A 12,195-nucleotide genomic window follows, 5' to 3' on the forward strand; every position below is an offset into this window, starting at 1 on the left:
GCTATAAGGACCAAATGAGCTAATGTATGAAGAGTACCTTGTACACTTTAAAGGACTTTATGAATGTTAGTTCTAAGTATGAGTCCCCTTCAAGTGCCAACATGTTTATTTCTGTGACTTGGGGAAGGAATGTAACCAGGTAGCTTATTTTAGTTGCCTTGGCCCAGGGTGGGGAGCTGAGCTGTGTCCAAAGATTCTCTTCTCTCTCTGCCCACCCCTTCACCCCGCAGTCTGGGCCTGTTGTCTCTGCCCACCCCCTCACCCTACATTCTGGGGACAGGTTAGGTGACAGGCATTTGTAGAGAAAGAGTGATTAGGATTTGGGACCTCTTTCCAGGGAACCATAAAAAACTTTCCTTTAAAAAAAAACACCGCTTAATTTAGGGAGTGAGAGTGGGAGGAAAAACAGTAGCAAGAAAGCAAGAATCTCTCCCTGGGACTCCCACTCAGGCTGCCCCTACATGCAGCAAATCTGCTTTCTCCCATCTCAGAATGTGAAGAATGTCCCTCATCCTGATAGGCCAGAAAGTTCCCTCTAAAGTCAACTGGCCGGTGCAAGAGCTATGAGGCTGCCCTGGGATTGCCGGCCTGGCCTGGTCCCTCCGCCCTTCCCTCTAGCCTCCTCCCAGCTGTAGGCCGGACAATCAAAGGCTGCATTGTGCATTGAGCAGACCAGAGGCTCTCTGGTGCCTGGGAGGAGGAGGCCAGCTAGGAAGGCTGCCCCCTCTCTGTCCTCTCCCAGGACTGCCCTGACGTGTGTTCCCTGGGGCCCCAGGCCTGGCTCTCGGATGATGGTGGACACATGGGCTGCTGTTTCGGTATTCCCCGGCTGAGGAGTGTGTGTCGGGGCCCAGGTGAGTTCTCTCTCATTACCCCCTCCCCAAGGTGTGGGGGCCTGTAGAAGAGTAGACTTGTTAACCCTTGGCCTATAGTGCTATATTTCTCAAGAGGAGTGACAGCCCTGTGGCACCAGGCCACACTTGGCTGTGGCTTACAGGGACTTGATTCTCAACCACAGAGAAACAGTTCATAGGCTCATCGGTTTTAGGACTAGAAGTAATCTTAAAGATCATATAATCCAGACCTCACGTTTTTTACAAATAAGGCAACCAAGGCCCAGAGTGGTAAAGTAACTTGCCTAAAGTCACAAACTACCTTATGGCAGAACTGAAATTAAGAGATCTAGGCCTATTTAGCTTCCATGTCTGTGGAAGCTTTCTACCACTGTGAAAGCTGGACAATTCAGAGCTTCTCTGTAACATCCCCAGTGGCCTTCTCTAAGTGGGTGGTGAGGGCTTTCCCTCTCCCAAAGGTTTTGAGGGAATTGAGAAGGCAGGAGAGAGGCAGCTGGATGCAGTGAATCTGCTACTAGACTTGGACTCAGGAGCTCTGGGATCAAGCATCATCCCAGTTGCTAACTCCACGCTGCTGACTGATCTCTCTGGTTTTCCCTACTCTAACTCTTATGTTCTTTATCTGAAAAAAAAATGGTGAAGTGAAGCAAAGGGTTAAGTAGGGCTCCTAATTATTCTCATAATGATGTATAGCCTCATTAGTCAGTGAACCTGGCTTCAAATCCTGCCTCAGTTAATGATTTAATTGTCATTTCCATTCTTTGAACCTCAGGTTTCCATCTTTAGGCAGCTAGGTGGCATAGTGGATACCTGAACTCAGAGTCGAGAGGACCTGAGCTAAAATCCGACCTCAGGCATTTATTAGCTGTGTGACCTTGGCCAAGTCACTTAACCTCTGTTGGCTTCAGTTTCCACATCTGTAAAATGGAGATAATAATGGCACCTACCTCACATGGCTGTTGTGAGGATCGAATGAGAAAATATTTGTAAAGCACTTACCATGGTGCCTGGCACATCGTAGATGTTACGTAAGTGGCTATTCTCTTCTCTCCCGTCCATATGAAATGGGGATAATCTTTGCTCTGCCTTGCTTGACAAGGGTGTTGAAAGTACCCAATAGCATAATATATGTCAAAGCACTTTGTTAACTGTAACATTTCATGTAAATAGCAGTCACTACATAAGTGTGCCACAAGCTTACTCTTTAATTTTTTAAATTTAGTATTTATTTTTCTCCAATTGCATGTAAAATAATTTTTAATATTTGTGAATTGTTTTTTTATTTTGAGTTGCAAATTTTCTCCCTTCCCATCCCTACCGCGCTTGAGAAGGCAAGCAATTTTATATAAATTAAGCATGGAGCTCATCTTTTTAAAGACCTTGACAGTTTGTTTACAAGGTAGTCCAAGTGTGATCGGCTCCATTGTGCAGATGAGGATAGTAAGACTTGCAGCAGCGAAATATCTCACTTCAGGTCATATAACTATTAGCAGAGCTAAAGACTCTAATCCAGATCTCCTACTTCTAACCCCACTACTTGTCCTGCCCCCCAGCCCAGTTAGCAGGCCTTGCTCAGCCTTGGAGCTGTACCCATGGACGGGACAAGTCTATTAGCTTGATTTAGGCAAAAGCAAGAAAAACCTACAAGTTGTATTGAGTCTCTATTGAGTAAGATACTGGAGTCCAGAGTGTGAGCCCTGATGGGACTTATATAATAATAATGAAAATAATAACAAGAGACTGTATGATGTCATGGATGGAGAGCTGATCTTGGAGAAAGAAAGACTTGGATTCAAGTCCTATTTTTGTGACTCTGCATAACTTTTCAATGTTCTGGTCTGCTGTTTAGGACCACAAGTTGCAGACATAGCACTGACCCTGACCAGTAAGAAGGCGTTTCCTCTCCTGGGACCTCCCTATACTAATGAAATCACAGGTCCAGTGCCTATTCTTAATGATAGTAATGACAATTGTTTTTCCTGATGAGCCATGTCTGACTCTTCATGACTCCCCTCTTGAGGTTTTCTTGGCAAAGATACAGGAGTGGTTTGCCATTTCCTTCTCCAGTTTGTTTTACAGATGAGGAAACTGAGACAAACAGGATTAAATGACTTGCCCAGGGTCACACAGCTAGCAAGTGCCTGAGGCTAGATTTGAACTCAAAAAGAAGAATCTTCCTAACTCCAGGTCCAGCACTCTATCCACTGCACCATCTAGCTGCCTCAGTCATTGCGATTGCTAAAATTTATTTAGAACTTTAAGGTTGGCTAAGTCTTTTGTGCATATTATGTCATTTGATCACCACACCAACCTTGCCTACTTCCTGGCACCCTCCTTCCATCTGGAGCAGACAAAATCTCCTGTCCTGGTGTCCCTGAAACCCATGGCTCTTCCCTTCTCTACCTAGAGCATTGACTAATCATAACTGAAATGCAATTTTTACTTGAAAAAAATTAGTCCAGAAATGTGAATTCAAAACCTACTTACCTTTGTCATTCACTCACTGTGCAACCTTGAGATAAGCACTTGTACCTTCTTTCCTTCCTTCTAATTGTTTTTGTGAAGAACTTAGGAGATCATCTATCTAGAACTAAAGGAAACATTAGAGGCCATTTTATCCAACCCTTTCATTTGACAGATGAGTAAAGCGAGGCTCAGAGAGGTTTATTTGCTTGTGAGCATTGGAGCTAGGATCTGAAGCCAGATTCTCTGATTCCAAAGGTCAGTGCTTGCTCCACCGAATTATCCTGCCTCCCCCAGTCTCTAACATTTTGATAACACATGTAAGGAAAAGTGTAACAATAAAGTGCTATGGAAAGGAAGTCATTGATCTTCACAATAAACTCTTGGAGGGAGATGGGAAAGTATTATTATCATCATTTGATAGATGAAGAACCAGGCACCAAAGGGGGGGGAAGTGTCTTGCTCCAAGTTTCATGGGACAACCCAACTCTTCTTCCCAAGATTTTTTCCAGTGGGAACATCTATGGGTCCAGCGCAGTGCCTTGTACCAAATGAGCCTTAATTAAATGTTTATTGAACCTATGGCCACCCCTCTGACATCTCTTGCCCATACTGCAAGTGATGCTGAATGTGACACTGAGAGGAGAAATATTGTGAGTTTCTTGTGAGTTAATCTTTCTTAACCTCTGAGATTATTATCATTTTATAGCTCTTCTCCTATTTAATGCCAAACAATGAGAAAAAAATGTCTACCTCTATTGCCTTCATTTCCTTTCCTCTAACACTCAACCTTTTCTTCTGACCTTATCACTTAAGTAAAGCTATTATCTCCAAGGTTACCAATGATTTTTTTTTAAAAAATCATTTTTATCAATTAATTTATTGAGTTAATTTGTAGCAATTAATTTTACAAAGTACATTCTCCACAACAACCCCAGGAGGCAGCAGTACAAGGATTCTTATTCCCTTTTACATCTGAGGTAACTGAAGCTGGTTGAATAGGTGGTAAATATTCTTTTTCTCTTACATTAAATTTTCTCAGTAATATGACTTCTACCTCTCTGGACCTCCGTTTTTCCATCCACAAAATGCAACATTTGTAGAACACTTTAGGTATCTCTTCTACCTAGAAATTCTAAGGGTATTAATACAAATTTAAACAAATTAAAAAAAAAAACAACTAACCTAACCCTGTTCTCTCCATTGTCCATTCTTCACAGGATGTCAATTCTGAAAATGAGCAAAAAACAAAACACAAAACAATGAGCAGTGTGAAAAATTAAAAACATCAAAAAAGGAATGTGTGTATGATCCTGGCTTAGCTACTTTTTCCTGTCTTTTTTCTGACTATCACTTTCTCTCTCTCTGTCTTTCTCTCTCTCTCTCTCACTCTCTCTCTCTCTCTCTCTCTCTCTCTCTCTCTCTCTCTCTCTCTCTCTCTCTCTCTCACACACACACACACACACACATGCACACACACACACACACACACACGATATTTTTGAATCAAATTGACTACCTTGGCACCCCAAGGTCCTGAACACTCTTGCTGTTTCTCTTGGGATAAAGCTTCTTTAACCCTTCTTCCAGTAATGGTGATTGGTCCCATAGCGGTTGTCAATGATTTCTGGCAAGGTTTTTTACTGCTGGCGGGGAAACAGGGAGTTTTCAGTTTATAAAATTTAGATTGAACACAGGATGGAAGAACACCCCTGATAGCACTAGCAAGATATTCTCATTGGACTCTATGAGCTTCTTGTACATTTGTTTGATACAAAAAAGATTGATTTTTGGCATGCAGAGCATTTATCCTACAATACATGACCTTCTCGTTGGTCATTTGCTGGGTTAGAAAAGTTCAAGTCACTTACTTTTGAACTTTATCCAACTGCTTTTTTTCTGCTTTGGCTTCTACGTTTACACTATGCCCTTGTAGAACTGTTTCCACAAAACTGATAAAGATTCCAGAATTGTCTCCTTGGAGCCAAAAATCTATGCCTTCTACCTCCTTTGGAGATATCTTTTGAATCGTTTCTTCAGTGATTAATTAATATCAGACTTTCTGTTTTACTCTGAGGACCCTGATTTATGGCAATCTAGGAGAATTTTAATTAATTATCACTTAATAATTAATTAATCAGTTAATTTTATTAATTAATTATTGATTTTAATGCAACTGAGAGGCTACTGTGGGACATTCCCTCACCAATCTTTTTTGATCATTTCCATATAGGGACTGGTATTTTTTAAACTTCTGTCCTTTTTTTGCTTTATCTTCCTAATTATAGTAGGGCAACTAGCTGGTTCATGGATAGAGTACTGGTCTTGGAAGCAGGAAGACTCATTTTCCTGAGTTTAAACCCAGCTTCAGATACTTGCTAGCTATGTGACCCTGGGCAAGTCATTTAACTCTATTTGCTTCAGTTTCCACCTCTATAAAATGAAGTAGAAAAGAAAATAGCAAACCCCACCCCCACCCCCCAATGCCATTGCTAAGAAGATCCCAAATGAGTTCATGAAGAGTCTGGCATGACAAAAATGACCAAACAACAGCAATATTTTCTCATCATTATCATTTCCTCCTGCTCCTCCTCCTCCTCTTCCTATAATACTAATTCTAATACTACTACTACTACAAATACAAGCTTAAGTTTATATATAACCTTTAGATTATACAAAATTTATTTCATTCATTCACTTACTTATTCTCTCACAACAGCCAATTATGGCAGTCAAAGTAGAGATTACAATCCCCATTGTAAAGATGCATTAACTAGATCTCAGGAAAGGATTACTAAATGGGAGAGCTATAATACAAATCCAGGACCTTAAGATATAGTTCTTTTCCCTTTACCATACAAACTTTCATTCATGTCCCAGCCACCTAGAGCATCCCTCAACGGACCCTTCATCATATTCTATCTGGTTCATACAGAGCCTTAGAGTCAAGGATGATAGGCCAATGGCATGAAGACAAATGGAGACATTCCAAATTTTTTCTAGGTCCACACCTTATATTGCATGTTTTAAGGTCACTTTCAGGTCTCTGACAATCTATGCTGTTACCCTCCTCCTAGTTCTAATAGTATATGTTCTAAGTTCCCTTTTAGCTCTGAAACTTTATTTTTTAAGTTCTAAGTGTTCTTTTTTTTAGGTCATTCAGTGTTCCAGGGCATCAACCAGCTCTAATATTCCATGTTCTAAGGTTCCTTCCAGTTCTAACATTCTATTTTATATTCTAAGGTCCCTTCTAGCTTTAGCATTCTGTGTTCTAAGTTCCCCTCTGGTTCTGGCATTCTATATTCTATTGTAACTTTTTACAGGTCCTTGTAGTTATTATATGTTATGTTCTAAGGTTCCTTTTAACTCTAACATTCTGTGTTCTAAGATCTTTTACAGTTCTGACATTTTATTTTCTAAGATCTTCTCCAATTCTGGAAGGACTAGTGCTCAGTGTGTACCTCTCAGAACTTCTTCCATCTGAGCAATTCTAGGGAATAATTGCCTGGCCACATATTGACTAAAAACTGCCTCTTCTGCTCCACTTGCTGGGCTTAGAGACAGAAAGACTTAAGAGTTCAAATCCTTCCTCAGATGTTTATTGTGTCACTCTTAGCAAATCACTTAATCTCTCTCACCCCTAGTTTCCTCTGTAAAATGAGGGGTTGGACCCATTTGCCTCCAAGGTTCCTTCTAGCTCTAAATCTATGATCTTAACCTGGGAATTGCTTACTCTGAGCCTTAATTTTTCTTTTTATTCCTTTCAGGTAAAGAGGCCCCCTCCAATACACAAGCTCCATCCAATGGACTCAGACAGTCAACAGTCTCAACAAAAAGCAAGGGAAAATGTCTCCAGTCACAGTCTATGACATCAGGTATCTGAATATCTAGAGTGGGAGGAGAATTGAAGGGGATCCCCCTTTTTTCATTTTCTATATGGACTATGGCAACATTCCCTCCCATATCCAGTCTTGCCCTTTTTTAACCCTCTATCCTTGTCCACACTATCTGAGACATCTTCTTAATGTACCACTCAGTTCAATGCCCCTCCAAATATCTGTATATATGTATGTGTATATATGCATATATATAGTAGGCATTCACTTATTCATTTTTCCCCTTCTATGAGAGACAGAGAGAGAGAGAGACAGACAGAGACAGAGAGACAGAGAGAGAGAGAGAGACAGACAGAGACAGAGAGACAGAGAGAGAGAGAGAGAGAGAGAGAGAGAGACAGAGAGAGAGAGAGAGAGAGAGAAGGAAAGAAGGAAAGGGAGGGAAGAAGAAAGGGAGGAAGGAACAAAGGAAAGAAGGAAGGGAAGAGAATTCCCAAAATTGTCATGTACAAAGCTGTACATTTCTTATTCTGTATCCATCATCTCACTGTCCTGAGATGGGTAGTGGTATTTTTCAGCCCTCTATAATAATGCCTGATCATTTGGTTGATCAGAATTCTTAAGTCTTTCAAAATTGTTCATTTTTGCAATACTAATGTTATAGTATAAATTGTTCTTCTGCTTTCTTTACTTTATATCAATTCATGGAAGTTTTTTCATGTCTTGTTGCAAAAATTTTTCTTTCATTTCTTACACCAAATAGTATTTCATTGCACTCATATACTAGAATTTGTCCAGCTATTCTCCAATTTATGGAGAATAAATCACCTTAAATTCTAGTTTGGGGTAGTTCTTTTCTCATAAAAAGAATGCCATAAATGTTTTTGTACATAGAGGACCATAGGCCCACCAGGTCTACCCTGATTCAAATACATCTTTTAGCCTTGTTTCAAAATTCTCTTCTTCATGTACTGAAGCTATATCTTGATCCAGCCAAATTGAATGAAACATTGTTTGACCACACCCTATGGATTCCCACCTCAGTGTCTTTACTCACATTTTTCTCTGTTCCTGGAATGTCCTCTCCTTCCATCCCTCTTCCAATTCCTTGTCCCTAACTATGTGCATTACAGGCTTCTTAGTCACTAAGAATTAGACAATACTTTAGAGATATTCTAGTCCAACCCTCTCATTTTATAGATGAAGAAACAGTACCAGAGAGAGAAAGGGACTTACCCAAGATCATACATGGAGTGAGTAACAGAGCTGAGAGCTAAACCAAGGTACAGGGCTCTTGATCATTCTAGCTGAGAAAGGCTCTGATCTGCTCAATAAGACTATACACTCCTTTACAGCAGAGACTGTGTCATATTTCTCTTCATATCCATCCTCAGCACTGAGCACACTGTTCGACTCATAATAGGTTTTCAAGAAAGCTTTAATATCATATCTGATCTGGAAGGGACCTTTGACACTATATATGTCAAACCCGCTATTAACAGAGGAGATAATTGAGGCCCAGAGAAAAGAAATGACTTGTATAAATCACACAGCTAGTCACTAATAGAACCAAGGCTAGAACAAAGGTCCCCTGACTCCTAGTCCTGTAGTCTTGTAATTTCAGCAAGGATATTTTTGTTAGAATGACAACATACCAAAAATTGTGGGCCATCTTAATCTAGAATCTGTTTCCTTATTGAGTGAAATCTTTAGCAGGTAATCAAGAGATCAGAACTTAATTCCCAATCTTGCCATTTTCCTTTCCTTCCTTCCTTCCTTCCTTCCTTCCTTCCTTCCTTCCTTCCTTCCTTCCTTCCTTCCTTCCTTCCTTCCTTCCTTCCTCCCTCCCTCCCTCCCTCTCTCCCTCCCTCCCTTCCTCCCTCTCTCTCTCTTTCTTCCTTTCATATCAAGTGATTTGCCCAAGGTCACATAGCTAGTAAGGGTCTGAGGCTAGATTTGAACTTAGATCCTTCTGACTCCAGAGCTGGTGCTCTATCCACTGCACCACCTAGTTGCCCTGATTTATTTTCTGAATGCTCTTGGGAAACTCATTCCCCTATCCCTCTGGGCCTCAGTTTCCTCTTTTTGCAAAATGAGTATATTGGAGGAGATGGACTGTGATATATTCTAGGTAAATCATTCCATCACCATATTTGGGAAACCAAGATAGTTATTCCTATTTCAACCCCCCTCATTTCCACATTTCATATTCCACATGCCTATGATGTCTATTTCCTTTCAGAGATCCCCCTCTCTTTCTCTGTGTATAGCCTCTCTGGGCGGGGAATCAATGAACAGCTGCAAGAGGCTGCAAGAAAAAGGTTGTGGGCCATGGGGAATGATAACAAGGAAGTCAATGCATTGTTCAAGGTAAGAACCACCTCTGTGGGGGAGAGGAGATGGGGAACTTCCAAGTTATTCTTCAATGAGCATGGAATGATTGTGTGATTTAACATGGGGGCACCTAAGATGTATTAAGCACTAGCTGAGAGCCCTGCATTGTGCTAGAGATTGGTGAAGATGCAAAATTTCTTTTTTCTTTTTTTTACTTAATAGTATTTTATTTTTTTTCTAGTGGTATGTAAAGACAGTTTTCAACATTCATTTTTTGTAAGATTTTGAATTCAAAATTTTTCTCCCTCCCTCCCTTCCCTTTCTCTCCTCCCCATGATGGCATGCAATCTGATATAGGTTATACATGTACAATCATGTTAAACATTTCCACATTAGTCATGTTGTGAAAAAAGAATCAGAGCAAAAAGGAAAAAGCACAAGAAAAAAAGTGAAAATAGTGTGCTTCAATCTGTATTGACTCACAATTCTTTCTCAGGATGTGGTTAGTATTTTCTATCACGAGTCTTTAGGAAATGTCTTGGATCATTATATTGCTGAGAAGAATTAAGTCTGTCATAGTGATCATTGCATAATGTTGCTATTGCATGTACAATATTCTCCTGGTTCTGCTCATTTAACTCAGCATCAGTTCATGTAAGTCTTTCTAGGTTTTTCTGAAATCTACCTGCTCATGTTTTTTATAGAACAATAATATTCCATTACATTCCTATACCACAAGTTGTTCAGCTATTCCTCAATTGATAGGTATCCCCTTGATTTCCAATTCTCGACCACCACAGAAAGATACAAAAAAAATTTTTTGTAAATGCAGGTCCTCTTCCTTCCTTTATAATTTCTTTGGGATATAGACCTAGTAGTGGTATTGCTGGATCAAAGGTCATGCAGTTTGGTTTCCCTTTGGGCATAATTCCAAATGCCTCTCTAGGAAGGTTGGATCAGTTCATAACTCCACTAACAATGCATTAGTGTATTGCTTTCCCCACATACTCTCCAACATTTATCATTTTCCTTTTCTGCCATATTAGCCAATCTGATAGGCATGTGGTGGTACCTTGATACAAAATTTCAATAAGGGACAGTACTAGTCCTCATGGAGTTTATACTCTGCTAAGGGAAAACATACAAAAATTGTCATTAATACAGTGTGTGATAATCATACTAGAAAATTATAAAACAAAATGCTATGTAAAATATGATAGGAAAGATCTGTATTAATGGGACAAACAAGGGAAGATACACCTGGAAGAGGTGACATTTTGGGTAAGTTTTAAAGTAGAGGTAGTCCTTGCGTTTGGTAGAAAGGTAGTAGACTACAGGTATGGAATGAGGCATACCCTGTCAAGGTGCCAATTTGTTTTGCTTATCTGTTCTTAATTAAAAGAGAGGGTTGTATTGGGAAAGGACAGAAGTATATACAAAACATCAGTGATATTCAGTTTCAGAAAAATGGAAGGGAAAAAGATAAGAGTAGAGGACTCTAAATATGTAGAATTTTGCAAAATAAAAGACCTTGTTCAGTAAAATGAACGCAATGATGAATTAAAAGCATATTATATAAATCTTTGGCTTGGGATTAAGGTAAACAAAATTTATAAGTGAATCAAAATTCACTGGTTTACTTTAGAAAATTGTAGATCTCTCTGATATTTTACAGATATTTTACAATTTATTGTACAATTTATCATTGTAAATTATCGCAGGAATTTTCCTCCTTTTATAGAGAGGTGGGTGAATGCTCCATGTTACATCTTATACCAAACACAATTGTTGTGTCATTTGGTTTTAGTGAACTGTGTTTCTTTGTGACAAGGGGGGATATGCTAGGAAATGTCTATGGATAACAACTTTTCAAATGACTTTTTAGATGTTGAGCAGGAGTTCAACAGAAGATGAGGAGAAAAAAGATTCCAGCTATAGTGAATAGACTGATCCAGACAAGGAAGTTTGAGAGCACAAAGCATTAAGAGAGACAGAACTGTCCAGCTTAATTAGAGCATGATGTATGTGAAGGAGAGTGATTTGAGCTATGGGTGGTACCAGGCTGTGAAACTTGAGTGCCCAGATAAAGTAGTTGAATTTTGTGGTTGTCGTTCAGTTATTTTTCCATCATGTCCAACTTTCCATGACCCCATTTGTGGCTTTCTTGGCAAAGATACTAGATTGGTTTGCCATTTCCTTCTCCAGCTTATTTTAAAGATGAGAAAACCGAGGCAAACAGGGGTAAGTGACTTGCCCAGGGTCACCCAGCTAGTTGGTGACTGGGGCCAGATTTGAACTAAGGAAGATGAGACTTCCTGATTCTAGGTTGGACACTGTATCCATTGAGTCACCTAGCTACCCCTATGAACTTTACTTAGGTGAAAATAAATTGCTCCTGAAGACTTCTACATGGAAGGAAGAGATGACTAGGTATGGATGAGAAAGTATTTCAATAATTGTATGAAGGATAGATTGAAGGGGAGAAAATGGAAGTAGGAATATGTGTTAGGAGGCAATTGGAATAATCTGGATGAGTGGTTATGAGGATCCAATAATAGATTGGTAGAAGAAGGAGGAAAAAAGGTGACAGATTCAAGAAACATTGATGCATGTCATGGTCACATCTTGGTAACTAGTTAAACGGAGAAAGTAAGAAGAAGGAAGAGTCAAAAAAATAAAAAACTTCAAGTTTAAAATGCTATGGGGAT

At 39.7% G+C, this 12,195-nt stretch overlaps 1 protein-coding gene across 7 annotated transcripts in view; it reads left to right on the forward strand.

Moving 5' to 3' along the window:
• Positions 1 to 528: 528 nt before the first annotated feature.
• The window catches only part of SH3TC2 (SH3 domain and tetratricopeptide repeats 2), a 79,943-nt gene continuing 68,276 nt past the window's right edge, over positions 529 to 12,195 (forward strand). For 5 of the 7 annotated variants that reach the window (XR_011971982.1, XR_011971983.1, XM_072631021.1 and 2 more), the window contains exons 1-3: positions 535 to 854; positions 7,085 to 7,192; positions 9,396 to 9,523. Coding sequence is in view for 5 of the 7 variants with exons in the window: in XM_072631021.1 (XP_072487122.1) it covers positions 803 to 854; positions 7,085 to 7,192; positions 9,396 to 9,523 (288 nt within the window). In the remaining 2 variants the exon portion in view is untranslated. Of the gene's footprint in view, positions 855 to 7,084; positions 7,193 to 9,395; positions 9,524 to 12,195 lie in introns of all 7 variants that reach the window. The other 2 variants (XM_072631023.1, XM_072631022.1) reach the window with 2 other exon arrangements.

This window comes from Notamacropus eugenii, chromosome 1 (assembly GCF_028372415.1).
Source record: "Notamacropus eugenii isolate mMacEug1 chromosome 1, mMacEug1.pri_v2, whole genome shotgun sequence".
NCBI classification, from domain to species: domain Eukaryota; kingdom Metazoa; phylum Chordata; class Mammalia; order Diprotodontia; family Macropodidae; genus Notamacropus; species Notamacropus eugenii.